This window comes from Desmodus rotundus, chromosome 3, assembly GCF_022682495.2.
Source record: "Desmodus rotundus isolate HL8 chromosome 3, HLdesRot8A.1, whole genome shotgun sequence".
Lineage (NCBI taxonomy): Eukaryota > Metazoa > Chordata > Mammalia > Chiroptera > Phyllostomidae > Desmodus > Desmodus rotundus.
Genome location: NC_071389.1, coordinates 163,289,548 through 163,307,102, shown reverse-complemented (window position 1 = coordinate 163,307,102; position 17,555 = coordinate 163,289,548). Strand labels below are relative to the sequence as shown.

Below are 17,555 nucleotides of genomic sequence, written 5' to 3'. Positions count from 1 at the left end.
GGTCACTGGTTCTATTCCCAGTCAGGTCTCATACCTGGGTTGCGGGCCAGGTCTCCAGTAGGTGGCGCTCAAGAGGCAACCACACCTTGATGTTCCTCTCTATCTCCCTTCCCCACTGTCTAAAAATTAATAAATAAAATATTTTTAAAAACTTTTCTTTTGTCTAATCAGTTACGTATGGTATTGCCTGAAGCCTTCTAGCAAGATAAAATTAAATTGTTTATCAAAGGAAATCCTAAAATAGCTCTGCAAAGCCTTACAAAGATATTTTATGTTCTCGAGACTAATTATAATCTTTATTAAGATGGGCTGTGACTAATAGCCTTTAAAAGCCTCATCTGTTTTTACAAAGGTGAATTGTCAGACTAGTTGCATGTGTATCCAGTAGAATGCTAGGTCTACGGAGTTGCTTAGTGTCTGTGAATAGAGGATGGTTGTTAAATTCAGTGTCAGGATAGTATATTGTAAAAGCTAAACTTGTATCTCCCCATCGGAGATTATGTGCACTATTATAACCGGATGGTCTGAAACTCTGTTCAAGAATTTCTTTGTTCAATTGCCAGAGTTTCTGTTTAATTTTGATTGTAACTTCTTGGACATCCCTGAATTTTCCAGAAAGTTGGAACAACATTAAAGCATAGTTTTTCAGGAACAACTGTAAAGGACATATGGATAAAACCAAGGGGGGGCAGGGGGGTGGCTGGGGTGGGGGGGAGTAGCAGGGGGTAAATGCAGACAACTGTACTTGAATAACAATAAAATAATTAAAAAAAAATAATAAAACATAGTTTTAGTCACCAGGTGTAACGAATGGTCTCTGCATTCAATTTAATTTTGTTTTGTTTTAGTTCTGAACAAGACAAAGAAGAGTGGATCAAGGTAAACCTCATTTCTATTTTTATTTTCTGGTTTTTGGTAACCTCTGTGTACACAAATGTGCAGGTGCTGTGTTGTGCACATGTAGTCAGCGGGTCAAGGTCATTTAGTTGTTAAGGTGATTCCCATCATAGATTCTTGTTTAATGAAGTTTTTTCATTAATATTCATGTGATACTTTAATGTGTGCTTTGAATTTTACTTACATTTTAGACCCTTCAAGAGACTATCGATGCTTTCCATCAGAGGCATGAAACCTTCAGAAATGCGATTGCCAAGGATAATGACACTCAGTCAGAGGTTTCTGTAAGTTGAATTAAATTCTTAATTTTAAGCTCTTTGCTATATGCATTTACGAAGGATCTCTCTGGTCATTTTGTTTGCCAACCTCTTTCCTTCTCAATGCCCAAACTGGCTATTTAGACAGAATCTCACTCCTTCTTAGATGAACAGAATAGTGAGTGTCTTTTTTATACTGCTTAAACGTCTTTGAACCTTTTCCTTTGCTCAGCCAGAACATGGCGTGAGCAATGTTGTCAGGTGCTTTTTAGGAAGAAAGGAAGAGAGGGAGGGAAGGAAGAAGGGAGGGAGGGAGGGAGAAAGGAAGGGGCAGCTTTTTGTGTTAGAATTGAATCTCTTTTTCCCTTTCAGACTGCAGAGCTAGGGAAAAGAGCCCCGAGATGGATCCGAGATAACGAAGTAACGATGTGTATGAAATGCAAAGAGTCTTTCAATGCGCTGACAAGAAGAAGGCACCACTGTAGAGCATGTGGGCATGTAAGTGAGATTTCTTGGTCATTAAATTGCCAGTAACTCTTACAGGTATTGTGAAGTCATCCAGTCGGAAAAGACCCCAAAACTCATACAGTAAAGCACTTTGTTGACAAACTTATTTTAGTGACAAGTACGTACTAAGCACTGTGCTGGGGCCTGGAGGGGAAAAGGTGGATACCCAGCTTTACATAGCGTACATTCTAATGGAGAGGATAGACCAAAGTCAGGCCAGTGGACGGATAAGCATGTCAAATCACTATAAATGCAACAAGGAGGCCATCAAGCAGTTTCACATGGAGAATAATGGTAAGGAAGGAGGATTTGGAACCAATTTCAGTTAGAAAAATGAAGACCTGTCTGAGGGGTCGATATTTCTGCAGACGCCTAAACAGTGAGAAGGAGCCAACCCGAGAAGGGAGGTGGGGAGTGCGTTTGGGCAGTGAGAGGCTGTGTGACCCAAGCCCTGAGGTAGACAAGAGCTTGGTCTTGAAACTGCCAAAAGGTCATGTGCGATAAGGTGAAGTGTAGCAGAAGAAATAATTAGAGAAATAATAACCAAAGGAGTTGATGGCTTTGAGAAAATAGGACTTGTTAGCATAAGTGGAAGTTCAGGCTTTCGATGAAGAGAGGGAAACCTTCCGTTGTAACAGAAAGGGGAAAAGAGGGTGGCTGCCGCTGCGGGCGTGTGTGTGACCTGGTGGTGGGAAAGGAGGGAATGTAGGACCGGGGACAGGTGTGTGTCCGTAGGGGTATGAGAAAATGTCATCAGCTGAAAGTGCAGGGGAAGGAAGAAAGGTGGGGAAGACTTGAGAACGAGGACTAAGTATCAGATCGTTGTCTCTGGGCAGGGAAAAATGAGCCTGCCAGAGGAACAAAGGTGGACTGCTGGGTGCCCAGTAGAGGTTTATGGTTACGAATGTAAAAGGATACACTAGTCCATTTAATGGCAGTGATATTTCTCTAACAAAATTCAGCAACTAAAACCAGAGAAGGCGCATAACAGGTTTTCAGCAATGGAGTTGTTTCATGTGGAAAGAATGATGGGGGACAAAGCGAGAAGTGAAGCTGGAGAGAGGTAGCAGCAGGTTTTGGAGGGCCTGTAAACCCAGTTGAAGATTATATACTTCCTTCTAAGAAACAACAAATAAACAGAGAAGGGTATGCATAATGATGTAATATATTATTAGTGTGCTTCATTGCAACTATTCTTTTCTTTTTTGAGATTTTATTTATTTATTTTAGAGAGAGGAGAAGGGAGGGAGAAAGAGAGGGAGAGAAACATCCATGTGTGAGAGGGACGTTGATCAGTAAACTCTCGCACACTCGCAGCTGGGGACCTAGTCTGCAACCCAGGCATGTGCCCTGACCGGGAATCAAACCCCCGGCCTTTCAGTTTACTGGACGATGCCCAATCCGCTGAGCCACACTGGTCAGGGCGACAGTTCTTACTGATAGCTCTTTTTTTGTCACACTATAGATTTATTCTTCCTCTTTTCCTAAGTTGCAACTCAGCAAGACAGGTTTGTAGTAAAATTTAAGTTGATAGCAAACATCTTCTCCCCCCAAGGTAAGACTTTTTAAAATCTGTCATTGAGTTTACTTGAGGTGATTCTAGGTACTGACATACTTGGTTCAAAAAACAAAAATGTGTTTGAATGTGGGTCATCAAAATACTATGATATGATTTAAAAATAAGACATTAGCTAATTGGAATTTACAGATATAGACATGTCTTATTCTAAATCCTAGTAATTTCATTGTAATTATGAGAAAACAATGAATATTTGTTGTGAAACTTTATACACTGTGAACCTAAATCAAAAGTTTTACTAACATTTACATAAATAAAGTTCATTCACTATGAATTGGGGAAAAATTTGCTTCTAGAAGCAGCAAGGTAATTTTTTGAAGTGGAGGTTTTTTTGTTTTTTGTTTTTTTTAATAAAAATTACCCTATAGTAATTAGGAAAAAATATGGTTCACTAAGAAATAATGTGTATTTTCATTGTAGTCATTCACTCCTTGGCATTCCATAAATGCTTCTTGTGTGCTGGTGAGCAAAATATACAAGGACAGCCCCACAGAGCTTACAGCCTAGTCAGGCAACAAACATGGATCAGTAACCCCACGAGTGTACGATCGTGACTTGTAATCAGTACGTGAAAAGGAGCACGGGAACTTCAGTAGCACAGTGATGAGAGACGTGCTCTATTCTGGAAGTCGGAGGAGTCTTCCTTAAGGAAATAAAATTTTGGCTCAGCATCTGAAGGACGAACAACAGTTGACTCATGGAGCAGAGATGAGGAGGGAGGGAGCGTAGCACTTCGGGGGCTTAGAAGCCAGTGCCACCAAAGGTACAGAGGGTAAGATGGGCAGATGATGCAGGACGTGTAGGCCATGGTTAAGAATGTGTTCACTATCGAAAGCAAAGGGAAGACACAGGGTTTTAAACAGAGGAGAAACATACCATAATCATATCAGATTATGATTTTTAAGAGATTGTCTGGTGTTGTTTGAAAAATAGCTCAGAGGGATGTAGGAGTAGAGGCCTGGAGGCCAACCAGTCAGATAGCTACAAGGAGGTTATAATCGTCTAGACTAGGACACTGATAACTCTTGACCTTGGGTGATTACAAAGAAGATGTAGAAAAGTGGACAGATCAAAAAACTATCTTAGGAGGTAAACCCCAGTTGGACTTTGTTATATGATGACTCTCAGGGTGAGCTGTGGAGAGGAGTCAGGAGCGATCCTGGGTTTCTGACCTGCCGTGGCTGGTTAGATGGCTGAGCTCCTGCTATAGGGAGCACAGGGAGGGGACAGGTTGGGACCTGGGGTGGAGAGGGAGAGCGCTGAGGGCAGGGGAGATCACGAGTTCATTTTGGGAAGATATCGATGGGACCTCTAGAGGCGGGAAGAGGAAAGGTCTGGATCACACCTTTGACGATCTCCTGCCTTTAGCGGTCGGAAAGGAAAGGGTGGACAAGCATAGCCCATCACCAACAGCATTGTAATACCATGGCCAGTAGTCCACATGTTCATGGGGATATTCTTAGTGTCATAAAAATTTGCTTCTTATATATAGCTCTTTTTCACTTATGATCATTATAAATGTTTGTGGCTTAAATCCTGTGGTTCTTTCAGTGTGCTTATTCACTCTCCTTACCTTTTCTCCTTTGAGGTGGTTTGCTGGAAGTGTTCTGATTACAAAGCTCAGCTGGAGTATGATGGCGGCAAATTGAGCAAAGTTTGTAAAGACTGTTACCAAATAATAAGTGGGTTCACAGACAATGAAGAAAAAAAAAGAAAAGGAATTCTAGAGGTATGAAGTAGTAAATGTTGGATGTCTTTCAAATTTGTATCTGAGAAACACAGATGTCTTTCAACCCCGAAGAATAAAAATAACACACTTGTTGTTTCTCTTAGTATTTAACGATTTGGAGAGTGCCGAGCAAGTCGTACGTTGTCCCATATCGCTGAATTTTGAGGTCGTGTTCAGTTTTAAAGAAAGAAGAGGGGCAGTGTTCTGCATTTAAGAGTGAATATATTGATTTAGTTAAAATAGCTATCATGAAATATTAGCATATTAATTATTATCTTTTCTAATGCCCAAATTATTAGTATCTATTTTTAATAGTAAAGTTTTTCTCTCAGTTTCATAATACTAGTTTTGAAAAACTATTGCATGAAATTATTAAAATTTAGATTAAAGCCCTGGCTGCTGTGGCTCAATGGATCGAGCACTGGACTGAGAACCAAAGGGTAGGCGGTTCAATTCCCAGTCAGGGCACATGCCTGGGTTGCAGGCCGGGCCCTCAGCTGGGGAGTTGGGGGTGTGTGAGAGGCAACCACACCTTGATGTTTCTTTCCCTCTCTTTCTCCCTCCCTTCTCCTCTCTCTAAAAATAAATAAATAACATCTTTAAAAATAAAATTTAGATTAAAGCATTACTTTATTACCTGAAGCCTCTTTCAACTTATGGAAGTAAAAGCATCATTTAATAGACATGACAATAATCTTATATCTGCATTGAAATATTATTGAAATAATCTCACAAGTAAATTTGACTCATGTTTTAGAATACATTCAGACCCCCAAGCTTGGGAACTATATAACGCACTTGTATCTGAAATGAGGTCCGCACCCAAAGATGTAATAAGGCCTTTGTGGCAAACAGTTTCAGATAGCCCGGGAGGTCTGCAAAGAACAGGTCAAGATTAAAAGTCGTGGACATACTTGATCTATTGGCATTTCTATGGTTTATTAGGAATCAGTGAGTATTGAGCATTTACACTGTATAAGTAAGTGTACAAAAGTCTTTTCGGGTAACAGGAGAAGGATCATGAACTTCAACTTTCATGTATGGTTAACGTGGAGGTCTGCGAACTAAAAGTGCAACTCTGAATTCTGGTGTACGGCTGTTGCTTGCGTGGCAGACCGAAATGGGGCTTTCTCAGGTAGGGTGGGAGGAAATGCTTCACTGGCTCCCAAGAATACAGGCCCAGTACTCAACAACTGCAACTGACGAGACCAAATTAGTATGATAACTTGTTGTAAGGGGTGAGTTTCCGGCTGCATCTATGAAATGAAAATCTCTGGGTAGTTTACTAGAAAAACCTGTACTTGGGGAGGGGGAAATCAGTTACTTAACTAGGTTAACACATATACACACACACATGCAATATTTGAAACTTGCTTAGTGCCAACTAGTATTATATGTGCTAGACCAAGGGTCAGCAAACTTTTTCTTTAAAGGGCCAGAAAAAAAACTATCTTCATTTTTGCTGGCCAAGAGGTAACACTGAGAATATTGCTTCTATAAGAAGAGAGAAAACTACTTTTCAGAAATTTTTATTGACAAAATTTAAAATATAATAATTTAGTATAATTTGTTTAAATATGGTAATAAGAAGAATAGAATTCTTTAGAGGGGGAAGGGAAGGTAGCATGCCTCTTAACTGAAATCCAAAGTTAGTGTTCTCTATTTTGAAATTGATTTTAAATATTGACCTGTAAAAGCTTTTCTTTGACAGGCAGTACATGCTCACAGGCAGGACAACACGTGGTGGGCTGGTGGGCCGTGGTTTGCCGGCCAGTGCTTCATAAGCGCTCTGTGCTGAAGGGCCCGTTTTATTTCCAGACCATCACAGCTCAGTGTTTTTGGAAAATACACAATCGTGTACTTTAGTATCATCACGAAGTAAATTGCTATGAAAGTTTACTCTTACCTCTGTGTTTATCCTGAACCAGTAACAAAACAGTTCGCAAACCAGCACTGTTGAATGGACGACACTGAGGATTTGATGCTTTCCCTACTGTGTGTAATAAAAACCTTTATTTGGTCAAATGGTTTTGTTTGCTTTTTAGCCAGTGATTTATATATTTGGAAGCAAAGCAGAGAATTGTAAGTGGCTCTACAAACAGTGAATGCAATTTGTAGAACTTGAGTTATCTCGGGTTCCAGAACAGAGATGACGGGTCAGGATGTGCATTTTTGTTACTGCATTCTTACATAGTTGACGTCGGTATGCGTTGCAGTTAAACGTTCAGGCTTTGGATTCAGACTCAGATCCCAGCATGCCGACTCGTAAGTGGGTGATATTGGGAAGCTACTTTCTCTCTGAACTTCAGTCCTGACTTCTTGGTGTTGGTGTGAGGACTCAATGAAATAATATATTTCTTAGTGAGCTAAGAAAAGTGCCTGCATAGTAAGCAGTTAATACGTGTTTAACTTTATTTAAATTCAAGGCCTGGTAATACAGAGAGTTAAAATTGACTTAATTATTTTTCCATGCTAATAATAGATCTAGATGAGTGTTTCAATAATAATTGCAGATGAGCCTCTTGCGTGTTCCCAGGTGACATTTTATAGAAACACACCGTATTTTAATGAATATTGCTTTAAGTTGAAATACTTCTCTATCCGGTCTGTTTTGTGTTCCCTCTCACACTCTGACTCTCTCTCTCTCTTTCCGTTATATTCTTCTAGATTGAATCAGCAGAAGTATCTGGAAACAGCGTGGTGTGCAGCTTTCTTCAGTACATGGAGAAGTCCAAACCCTGGCAGAAAGCTTGGTGTGTGATCCCCAAACAAGACCCACTTGTGCTGTACATGTACGGTGCCCCCCAGGTATGTAAACTGTGTCCTTCTGAAGGGACAGAGGTCACAGGGACAGAGGGAGGCGAGTAGACACTGAACTCAAAATTCTATCACTCCTTGATAAAACAAGAGAGCTCAGTTTCACTGTTTCATTATAACTGGGAAAATAATAAGTAACTAAAATTTTTAAAGTTTACTGAAACCGGTAGATTCCTTTTACAACCAACAATTTCTTCACCCCGTGGGTCAGTTCTCTCCTTTTCTGGTTCCTGTTCAGTGGGTTTAAGAAAAAGTGAGTTGATTAGGAAGTGGCATTGGGAGAAGGGGCTGAAGCAGAGAGAGAAGCAGGAAGAAGGAGGAGCCTTTTTAATGATAGGAAATAATAGTAAGCCTTTCTGCCTCCCCCCTTGAATGGAGGGATACCCGAAGGAATGAGAGGAAGGGGAATTTAAACCAACTTTGGATTAACAGTATCTGGTAACAGTTGTTTGAGAGCCAGGTGTGCAGGGATCTGAGATAAACCAGTGGGAATGACAGACATGCAGGTTTAGCTTCTAAGCAGAGCAGCACTGGGAGCTATGGATTGTATAATGCTTAAGAAACAAATAGCAATTACACCAATAATCCATTTGCCCAGAAATACACAAAATTGTAAATGTACCTGTTGTCGTTTAGCTTATATCTACATGAAGGGATAGTAAAACGTTTTTTAGAAATAGACTTAAGCTCTGGCCACTGGAGCTTGATTGTAGGGTCATTCCAGAACCGAAAGGTTGCGGGTTCAATTCCCGGTCAGGCCACATGCCTAGGTTGCGGGTTTGATTCCTGATCCAGGTGCGTACGTGAGGCAACCAATTGAAGCTTCTCTTTTGCACTGATGTTTCTGTCTCTCCCTTCCTCTTTCTCTAAAAGCAATGAAAAAACGACCTCGCGTGAGGATACAAGTTTTTTTAAAAAAGAAATAGACTTAAAATGCCAAGATATATATTTTATTCTATGTCATGGTTTTTCCTATAACCTTTTCCTGTCTATAAATAAATTGATGCATGCATGAATGGAACACCATATAAAACTGGTAATGAAAGAATCATTAACATTTGCTGGCTTTATACAGTAAGATGACTGTTCTTTTCTCCCCTTTTTCACTGAATGAAGAAGAGCTGAGTAGGCTCCTTCACAGAGAGGAAATATTGGGTCAGTGAATCTTAGCTGACTTGGGTGTCAGCTCACATTCATTACTTCATTCAGTCCACATTACCAGTGGCCTCATGCACAGGCGCTGTGCTACTGCTGGATCACATCTTTGACCAGGGAGAGTCACAGTGCAGGTCTGTGTGCAGCGGTGGTAGGAAAAGCGGTTTATTTAGTAGGAGCCAGATCACAAAGGGACATGTGGAGCACGCTGATACATCTCACACTCTTATGTACGATGGTTTTTCTTTAGGATGTCAGAGCCCAGGCCACCATTCCACTCCTGGGCTACGTTGTGGACGACATGCCGAGGAGTGCAGACCTGCCACACAGTTTCAAACTGACCCAGTCCAAATCTGTGCACAGCTTTGCTGCGGACAGTGAGGACCTGAAGCAGAAGTGGCTGAAAATCATCTTTCTAGCTGTCACAGGTGAGACGCCAGAGGGTCCTAACGAGCATTCAGCTACCTTGGACGATCATCCCGAACCTAAATAAAAATCAGAATGCTGAACTCCAATACCAGCCCACGTGGGGGTCCAAGATTCACAGCTCAAGACATTCCCAGCTCTCCGTACTCATCTCTTAGCACTTTATGTTGAAAAATAGAGGCTCATAAAGGTATCTGTTAGGGGACTATTTTCCTATGTTTATGTACTCTTGGTGAAATTAATGTGCAGAGCCATTCTACCGATAAAAGTTGGAAATAATGTGAAAATGGAGCATTTTTTAAAATGAGCTATTTCTTGAATATGTACTTTTGTCTTGGAGAAAATAGTATTAAGTGATTATATCACTGTCAGGTTAGAATAGGCTACTTTCATTTAAGAAATCGTTTAGTGTCTTCTCTTTCACATGTAGGACTTGTAACAGTTTGAAAGATATACCTCCATGTTGCCAAAATAGATCCATAGTTTAAGAAGTTGCAAGTACAGTTTAGGCTATTGTATTAACTTATTTAATTTAGTTTATAAAACTCAAGCTGCATAAATAACATATGTCCTTTTAAAGCAAAAGAAAAAGGGCATATTGTTGGGGTTCAAACTTTTGACTTATTAAGAAAAGATAATACTTGTTTTTGTAGAAATACTCCTAAGAATAAAATATCTTAAGTATATAGCAATTATGTATATATAGTATTAAATATAAATATATATACTATACATGCTTTTCAGATTTAGGTTCATATTTGTCTCTAATTTATTTTTAAAATATAAAGCATGTTTTATCTTGGAATTGGACAGTGTTCTAAACTTAAATGTTTTTGGTGATTTATGTTTAACTGATTGACATCTAAGGGTATTGGTATTTTTATAATAAGCAACAACAGTAATTTATGTGGCATGGGATATATTAGTGAATTCCAACCATATTTTTAAAGTATTATTATTTTTTGTTCTGTGCCTATTTAAAACAGTGCCTCTCTTTGAAGGTGCTAATAATTTCTATTTAAATATAAGGTGAGGGTTTAATTAATGCTTCAGTCTTGCTTATTCTGAGATGAAGTGCGTTTTGGTCACTGGGACGGTCAAAGTCATACAGGTGATTACACCTTGTACAATGCTCTAGTTGTTACAACAGTTAATATCAGCATGCACAAGCATCTTCTCAAAACCCTGAATTGTACAAGATACGTAACCTTCCACAGAACTGGGACATCTGGGAACTACATTTACTGCACTGTTTTTTGTTTCTCTAAGACTGTTAAGTGTGGTTAAACGAGGTCTGTGTATAACTAATACTTAAGATAACTGTGGGCGCCTGTTCCTTTGTCAGATGTGAAACAAAATTCATGTGTGCTAACCTATGTTTGAGGAGGCTGGATGGATATTAAAGGAAGTTTATGCTCAACTCTTTAAACCTCACTAAAGAAGAGCAGGGGAAACACAATGTTGAAAAGCAATGCTTTATGGCAGGTTTGGGGAAGGTACAAGATAATTGAAGAGAGTCTGAGCATTCTTTTCTCGTTTATTCTTCTGGGGAATCTTAATAGACAAAATGTAATTCCTTGTGACGAAGGCTGCTCTTCATTATATTGTAGTTATGATGAAAATCTCACATTAAGTTGGCTATTTAACTTAATCCTTTTCTCAAATTCGATCTGTTTTTTTTTTTTTTCACTTACCCTGTTATGCCCCAAATATTATCACTTTGAATGCATCAGTCTAGAAATCCACAACAATGACCTCTCTGTCCTCTGCCTTTGGGGATTACACCTTAAATGTAGAATAGCTTCACGCAGAATTTGAGATTTTCACTCATTTACTTAGATCCTCTAAAGAAAATTGGAAATAGCTCCTATTTTCCCCCCACCCCAAAGGAGCAGATGAACCACATGGTTAGGTTGCCTTCCTCCATAAAAGGAATACCAGCTGTGATCATTTCCACTAAACCAAATACTTGGAGCCAAAAAGAGTTAAAGGTAACTTCTTTCTATTAAATCAGGGACAGACTTAGAAATATTTTACGTTGCTTCTCTTTTCTAGTTGCCCACTGTGTGTGTGTGTGTGTGTGTGTGTGTGTGTACAACATTGTGTTCATGGGTGTTACTGAGAAGGTTAAATTGTAGCTATAGATGATGCTTTGGTTTCCTTACTCTCAAGAAGAGAGAAGCAATAAAAATGTAGAAGGGTTATCAGGGGAAGATGACTTTTGTAAATGTGGATAGAACAGTGGAAATGTAAGGGCCAATTAGAAGATTTATGGGCTAGATTATTTCTGAAAACTGTGTTGAACAGCAGGGAGACTGTACTTTCCCGATCGCTAAGTTCCTCTCCTGCAGTGGAAGTAATGTGGACAGTGTGGGCTCAGTAAATATCTGTGTTATTTAACTTAATTATTGAAAGAATACTCACGAAGAGAATATTTATTATTATGCTCTTAATGTTATCTCTAATTTGATAAAAAAATGTTATCTCTAATTATCCCTAATTTAATCAATTCTGTTATAAGAAGGGAATTTCTGATTCTCCAGGTACCATCTTCACATCCCACCCCATGTTCTTAGCCAAGCACAAGGAGAAGCGATGAAGCAGCCTCACCTGTCTTTTTGTTAGAGTCACCAATGCTTTTACTTGGGGAAAGGCAAAGGGATACTCGCAGTCAGCCAGCCGTTTAGTGAGCACTCAGCTAAACCAAAACCCCCAAAGCATGACTGATTACAAGAGTCATCTATGTCCTTTGCTTTCTGGGACACGTGAGCAGCCCTGATAGACTTAACCTGAAAAAGTAATTGGTTGCTTTCCCATTAAAACCAACATTCCATATGAGTGTTATTATTTATTTTCTCTAATTTGGTGCTTTCCAAGTTGTCCTTTCTTTAAAGTGCCCTTCTTCCAAATTAAAAAATGTATACTTCTTTGCTAAAAACTGCAGTTCATGATAGAACATTCCAAATTTTTTAACATAAATTTTGCTTTACTGAACATCTCCCTTTTGGGATATTAGGTAGGAAATGTAGTGCAGACTGATCTCCAGGTTTTAATAATGAAAACGCCACCAGCCACTTACTTCTGTGACAGTGGCATCTACAGTGCTGTTGGGTATGCAAGCAATAAAACTCTTCAGGGTGTGTTTTATACTGAAATTTTAACGTGAGTGCCCCTAGCCACAGGACATAGGGAATGAACTCCTAGAAGTGACAGTGTGACTCGCTGCTCAGTGTAGGGAAGGGAAAGTGTGGGTGAGGAGCAGGCATAATTCCTTGGGTTCAGATAGCTACCGGGATCATTTTACTTTTGCAACGGGCGTGGATGTGAAGACACGAAAGCGCACCTGCACTACTCTGCCAGCGGCATTTCGTTTTGTACGGCGCTTAATCACATCCAGGTGGGTGCGCTCCTCTTCGCCGTAACCTGCCCCCATTTTTAATCCCCCAGTTTTTGAAAATTACTGAATTTTGTAAAGAACTAGCCTTTTTAAATGTGCCCCGTCCCCATCTATAGATACACATTGAATGTTTTTAAAGAGTACTTGCTGTAGTCCTAAAAACACAAAACTACAAACTTCATAGTACTGCAGGGTTGTTAAGGATTCAGTGATGCCTTCTAAAAATCTTAGATCAAAAATACTTCTGCGAGTTCACAATAATGTCTTACTTCTTCTTGTCTACTTTGTGGAACAGGGTGTTTTATTCTCTTTAAATTTTAGATCTCATCTTTATTCAAAGCCTTAAGTTCTTATTCTGAGCATATTGTCTGTGATAACTCTGATAATGATCTTTCTGGGCTGGATCCATGCTGAGGAAAAGGCACCAACAGGAGGAAATAAACTTCTAGGGAACAAAGGTCTTATTTTTTGCAGTTATCTTTGCTATAATGCAGAACAGGAGGTTATAATGAACATGGCCTGCGTCACATGATGTTCGTGTGAGCGGGTCTAAGGTTAAGCACATGGTATATATAAGCTAAAATTAATTCAAAGGGCAAGAATGTCTTAATGTTTTCATTCTTAAATTTTGTATTCTTCAAGAATGTATTACTATAAAAACTGTGGCTAACCAGGTCTTATTCTTAGGGCTGTATTGACATCTGTAGGTGGACCATATTTCTTTATTCTCATTCAGTTTTAATTGTATCCAACTGCTTTTTATTTTCATATTACTATCTACTAGAGATTCTCCAGATTTGAAAAATATGCATATGATATATAAAGACCACTAGATCTACTTTTAAAACCCTCTCTGTGAATTTCTGAGTATATGTATATATGTAAAAATACTGTTGAATTCCAATTCTGTTTCTTCATAGAAAAGAAATTTTTGTAGAAACATTTTTCAGTTTAAATATTTTAACATAAATTATTCACATGGATTTGTAATGTAATTCATACTTATTTATGCCCATAATTGTGTCATGAGATGATAATGTTGCTTTCGTTACTGGTAGGGTAGAGAGGGGTAAAATGAGGAACCAAAACACGCAGGAACGAACGGAGAGGTGGACGGAAGGAGACTGCTGGTCTCCAGATTGAGCACTGTGTGTTGAGATAAGAGCAAAATACAGAAGGGACATAAACTATAGGATATAAATCTATGTAATTGCATATGGGTGGGATTTATTGCACCCAGGCCTTTTACCTTGGCCTCTAAATTACATCATCAGTATCTTGTCATTACTGCCTTTTTCCTTTAGGCTTAAAAAAAATAATTTCATTCTATTGGGTCATTTTGGGCACTGTTTACTGAAGTAAAAAAAAAAAATCCCTGTAAAGTTCATCATAGCGTTTTCCTTTCTGCGCTGAATACGTGGCAGAGTGTAGTGTCTTTTTCGTGTTTTGAGATGGACGAGCACATGACTTCTACAAGGTCGTTTTGAACTTGTTGGGTCCCTGAGTTACATGACGGTCATGCCTTTTTAAAATGCATTATAGATTGAATTAGTGAGATTAGGTAGAATTAGTGATAAATGAAATCAAGAAATCTCATTGTAGCGTATTTTAATAAGTCAGTACCAAATACATAGTGATATATATGTAGGTTTGGGGAGAAACATAATATTCTGTAGGGACCACTATGATGGCAGAATTGCATCATATATTACACATTATATGGATGTTGGAATGTATCGCTTGGGGGGGTCTCCCTTCATTAGCAATCATGTCTGTATATAAAACCGTTTTTCGTTTTTGTTTTACCAAACTAGCATTTCATTTTGTGAGTGACAGTTGACTGATATTTTTGAATAAGTGTTACCTGGGCTTTGAATTGTTGACTGATCAGTTTGAAATGGTATGTAAGAATTTTAGAGTTAACTCAAATGTGAAAAAGTATACACAAAAGTAATTTTTCTTTTCTAGCTATATGTGTAAAATACCTGCAGATAGTGTACATATTGTGTAACATATGTATATTTGGTCATAAAAGCAGAGAATTGGAAATGTTGTAAAATTAAGCACTTTAATTCCCATTAAATATTAAACATTTGTATCTTGTAAATAAATACATCTTCAAATGAACTCTAAAGACTTGGATGTTATTTCATTCAGGATTATATATGTTCAGGTCACCAATTTTGGCCGGCTTATTGGTTGGCTCACCCCCCCCCCCCCGTTCCCACAGTCAAATATGAAGCCCGGGGAATCTGTTAAAACAGAAGTCAGATCATGTTGCTTCTCTACCCCAGTCCCTATAGGGGCTCCCATTTCACTCAGAATCAAAGCCAAAGTCCTTGTTGTGGCTTCACAATATATTTCCCCCCCACCACCCTGTACATGTCTTCCTGCTTTTCCTTAACCAAGCCAACTGCCCTCCAGCCTTGTAACACACAGTACTGTCTTTTCCCTCCTCTTGCAGCACTCCTCCCCCAGAGGTCTGCGTGATTAACGCCTCTGCCAAGTTAAAGTCTTCGCTCAAATCTCAGCAAAGACCACGGTCTCGTTTGACCATGCATGGTATCTTGGATTCCAACTGCCTCCACTAACAACATAACACTCCCATTCATCCTTAATCTGATTTATTTTTTCCTCATAGTACTTAAAATCTTGTAACAAACTCAATGATTAGCTATTTCTATGTTTGTTTTTATTGTTTGTCTACACCTACTGGAACATAAGCTCCATAAAGGTAAGGCTTTTTATCTGTTTTGATCACTGATGTCCCCAATTCTCAGCACAGTGCCGGGCACATTGCAGGCATTTAATAAACACTGACTATAAAGCTGGGTTACATAAAGGGAAAAAAACAGAACCTTTCTTTCAAAGCATCCAATTATTAGAGGTACGGACTTTTGGAATAGTGACTAAGAGGAAAATAAAGCAACATTGTATATAGCTAAATTATTTTAATAACAAAGCCAGAATCCTAATTGAGGGTTTAAAAACATAGTCAAGGATTTAAAAACCTTAATCTTTGCATGATGGATTCTTGCTGTTAAGGAATCAATCTTAACCCACTATCACCACCACCACCAGAGCACCTGGACTCGGAGGAAATTAGAGACAGCTGGTCACTGTACCGACCGAGCCAGATGCACCGAGAGACACATCCTGAGGAAGTGGGCTGGCAGCACTGACCTGGCCCAGGGTTCGGATAGTGCACACTTAGTTTGCAGTTCACTCTCTTACAGAGGAAGTGATTCACGCATTGTTTTGGTCCTGCACTTAAGTAAAAACACAGCCATGTTGTTTTGTCTCAGTAAAGGAAACGTTCTGTTTTTCTACAGTGAAGATGGAACCTCATAGTCCATTATGTGGTATTTGCACAAGAAACAGTGTTTTTAGATGATCATTTAAATATATCGCTATTATCCACTGAACAAAGCTCTGAGTCACTGATTATGGGAGCTGATTGTCCAGGTGAAGTCCAAGTCTGTGGGTAAAATCCCACGATGCTACTTCTTGAGGCTTTGGGTTGACTTCAGGGCCTCAGTTCACCTCCTACCAAAGAATGTGGCTGGGGCTTGGGCAGGGATATAAAATAATTGTAAAAGCCTGATTAGTAACTTACATATCAATTCTGCTAAAAGTCACTTTAAAATGTATGAGGGTTTTTTTTTAATCCAGAGACACACATTACTCCTAAATCAGGGAGCTTCTAAACCTCTCTCTTCTAGTAAGTGGGGCTGTGAACCTGGGCACATCATTTTACCTCTTTGAGCCCTGGTTTCCTTACTTGTAAAATATTGTTGGACTAAAATTTAAAATGATGAAAATTGCTAATGTCCCTTCAAGCTCCAGGTATGTAAGATTCTTATTGTTTATATTTTCGTTATTCGTTGCTCCTCTGATTCTTCTTGCTTTTTTGAAAACTTGTATTTGGAATCATATACAAGTATAATTTAATTATATATATAAATATGCATAGTCACTTCTCTTTTTCTAAATGTTTTCCAAGTGCTTCCTTAATATAGCGCTGTGTGGAGAGTCTTCTTTCCATCGCTGTTGAGCCACAAGGCTTTTATCTCTCAGCCCAAGCCCGTGGTCACAGTGGATCCTGTGAGTACAAGTAGGGTAGCCGGTGGGCTCAGCATTAGGCCGTTACACATAAAAAAATTCCCCTCTTCCAGAGTCAAGTTTTTTCTTCCGGCAAAGCGGCTGGGCTGGTTGTTGGATAAGGCATTGCAAGTGTCATACTTAGGCACTGGGAAGGCATTTGTAGAGGCCACCTCTGTCCTGGCTGCATTCCACGGCTTGAGGTCTGATTCCTAACCCGCAGCACACTTATTGGTACCATCTACCTGTAAAAAGGCCAGATTCAGCCCTGTAACTTTACTTCTACACGATTAACAAAATTAAAAGACAAAAATGCATAGAGCTCTTGCAAATGAGTATTTTAAAATAATCAGTACAATGGAGAAAAACAGGCCAAGAATATGAATAGGTAATTCACAGAAAAAGAATTATAAAAGACTGATATATTCAAAAATTCACTAGTGATTTTTTAAACCTATTAAATAGAAAAGCTAAAAATATTGATACTATCCTAGGGTGGGTATGGGGAAACGAGTACTCCACTGTACTTTTGCTAGAACTATAAACTGTCACATCTGTATCTATTTAGACTTGAAGGATGCATACTCTTTGACTTAGCAGTTCCACTTCTGAGAATCTACCATACTGAATTACTAAGTATAAATATAGACATACGTAAGGATATTTTCTGCAACATAGACTGTAATAAAC

The 17,555-nt window shown here is 39.0% G+C and overlaps 1 protein-coding gene across 2 annotated transcripts in view; it reads left to right on the top strand.

Annotated features, from left to right (window-relative positions):
* Positions 1-15,376, top strand: part of FGD4 (FYVE, RhoGEF and PH domain containing 4) — a 201,020-nt gene extending 185,644 nt beyond the window's left edge. The window contains exons 12-18 of one of the 2 annotated variants that reach the window (XM_045184329.2): positions 849-879; positions 1,089-1,181; positions 1,527-1,652; positions 4,829-4,969; positions 7,637-7,777; positions 9,192-9,369; positions 15,229-15,376. In XM_045184329.2, coding sequence (XP_045040264.2) covers positions 849-879; positions 1,089-1,181; positions 1,527-1,652; positions 4,829-4,969; positions 7,637-7,777; positions 9,192-9,369; positions 15,229-15,254 — 736 coding nt within the window. In that variant the 3' untranslated portion in view covers positions 15,255-15,376. Of the gene's footprint in view, positions 1-848; positions 880-1,088; positions 1,182-1,526; positions 1,653-4,828; positions 4,970-7,636; positions 7,778-9,191; positions 14,892-15,228 lie in introns of those variants that run through there. The other variant, XM_024575654.3, reaches the window with a different exon arrangement.
* The last annotated feature ends 2,179 nt before the right edge of the window (positions 15,377-17,555 follow it).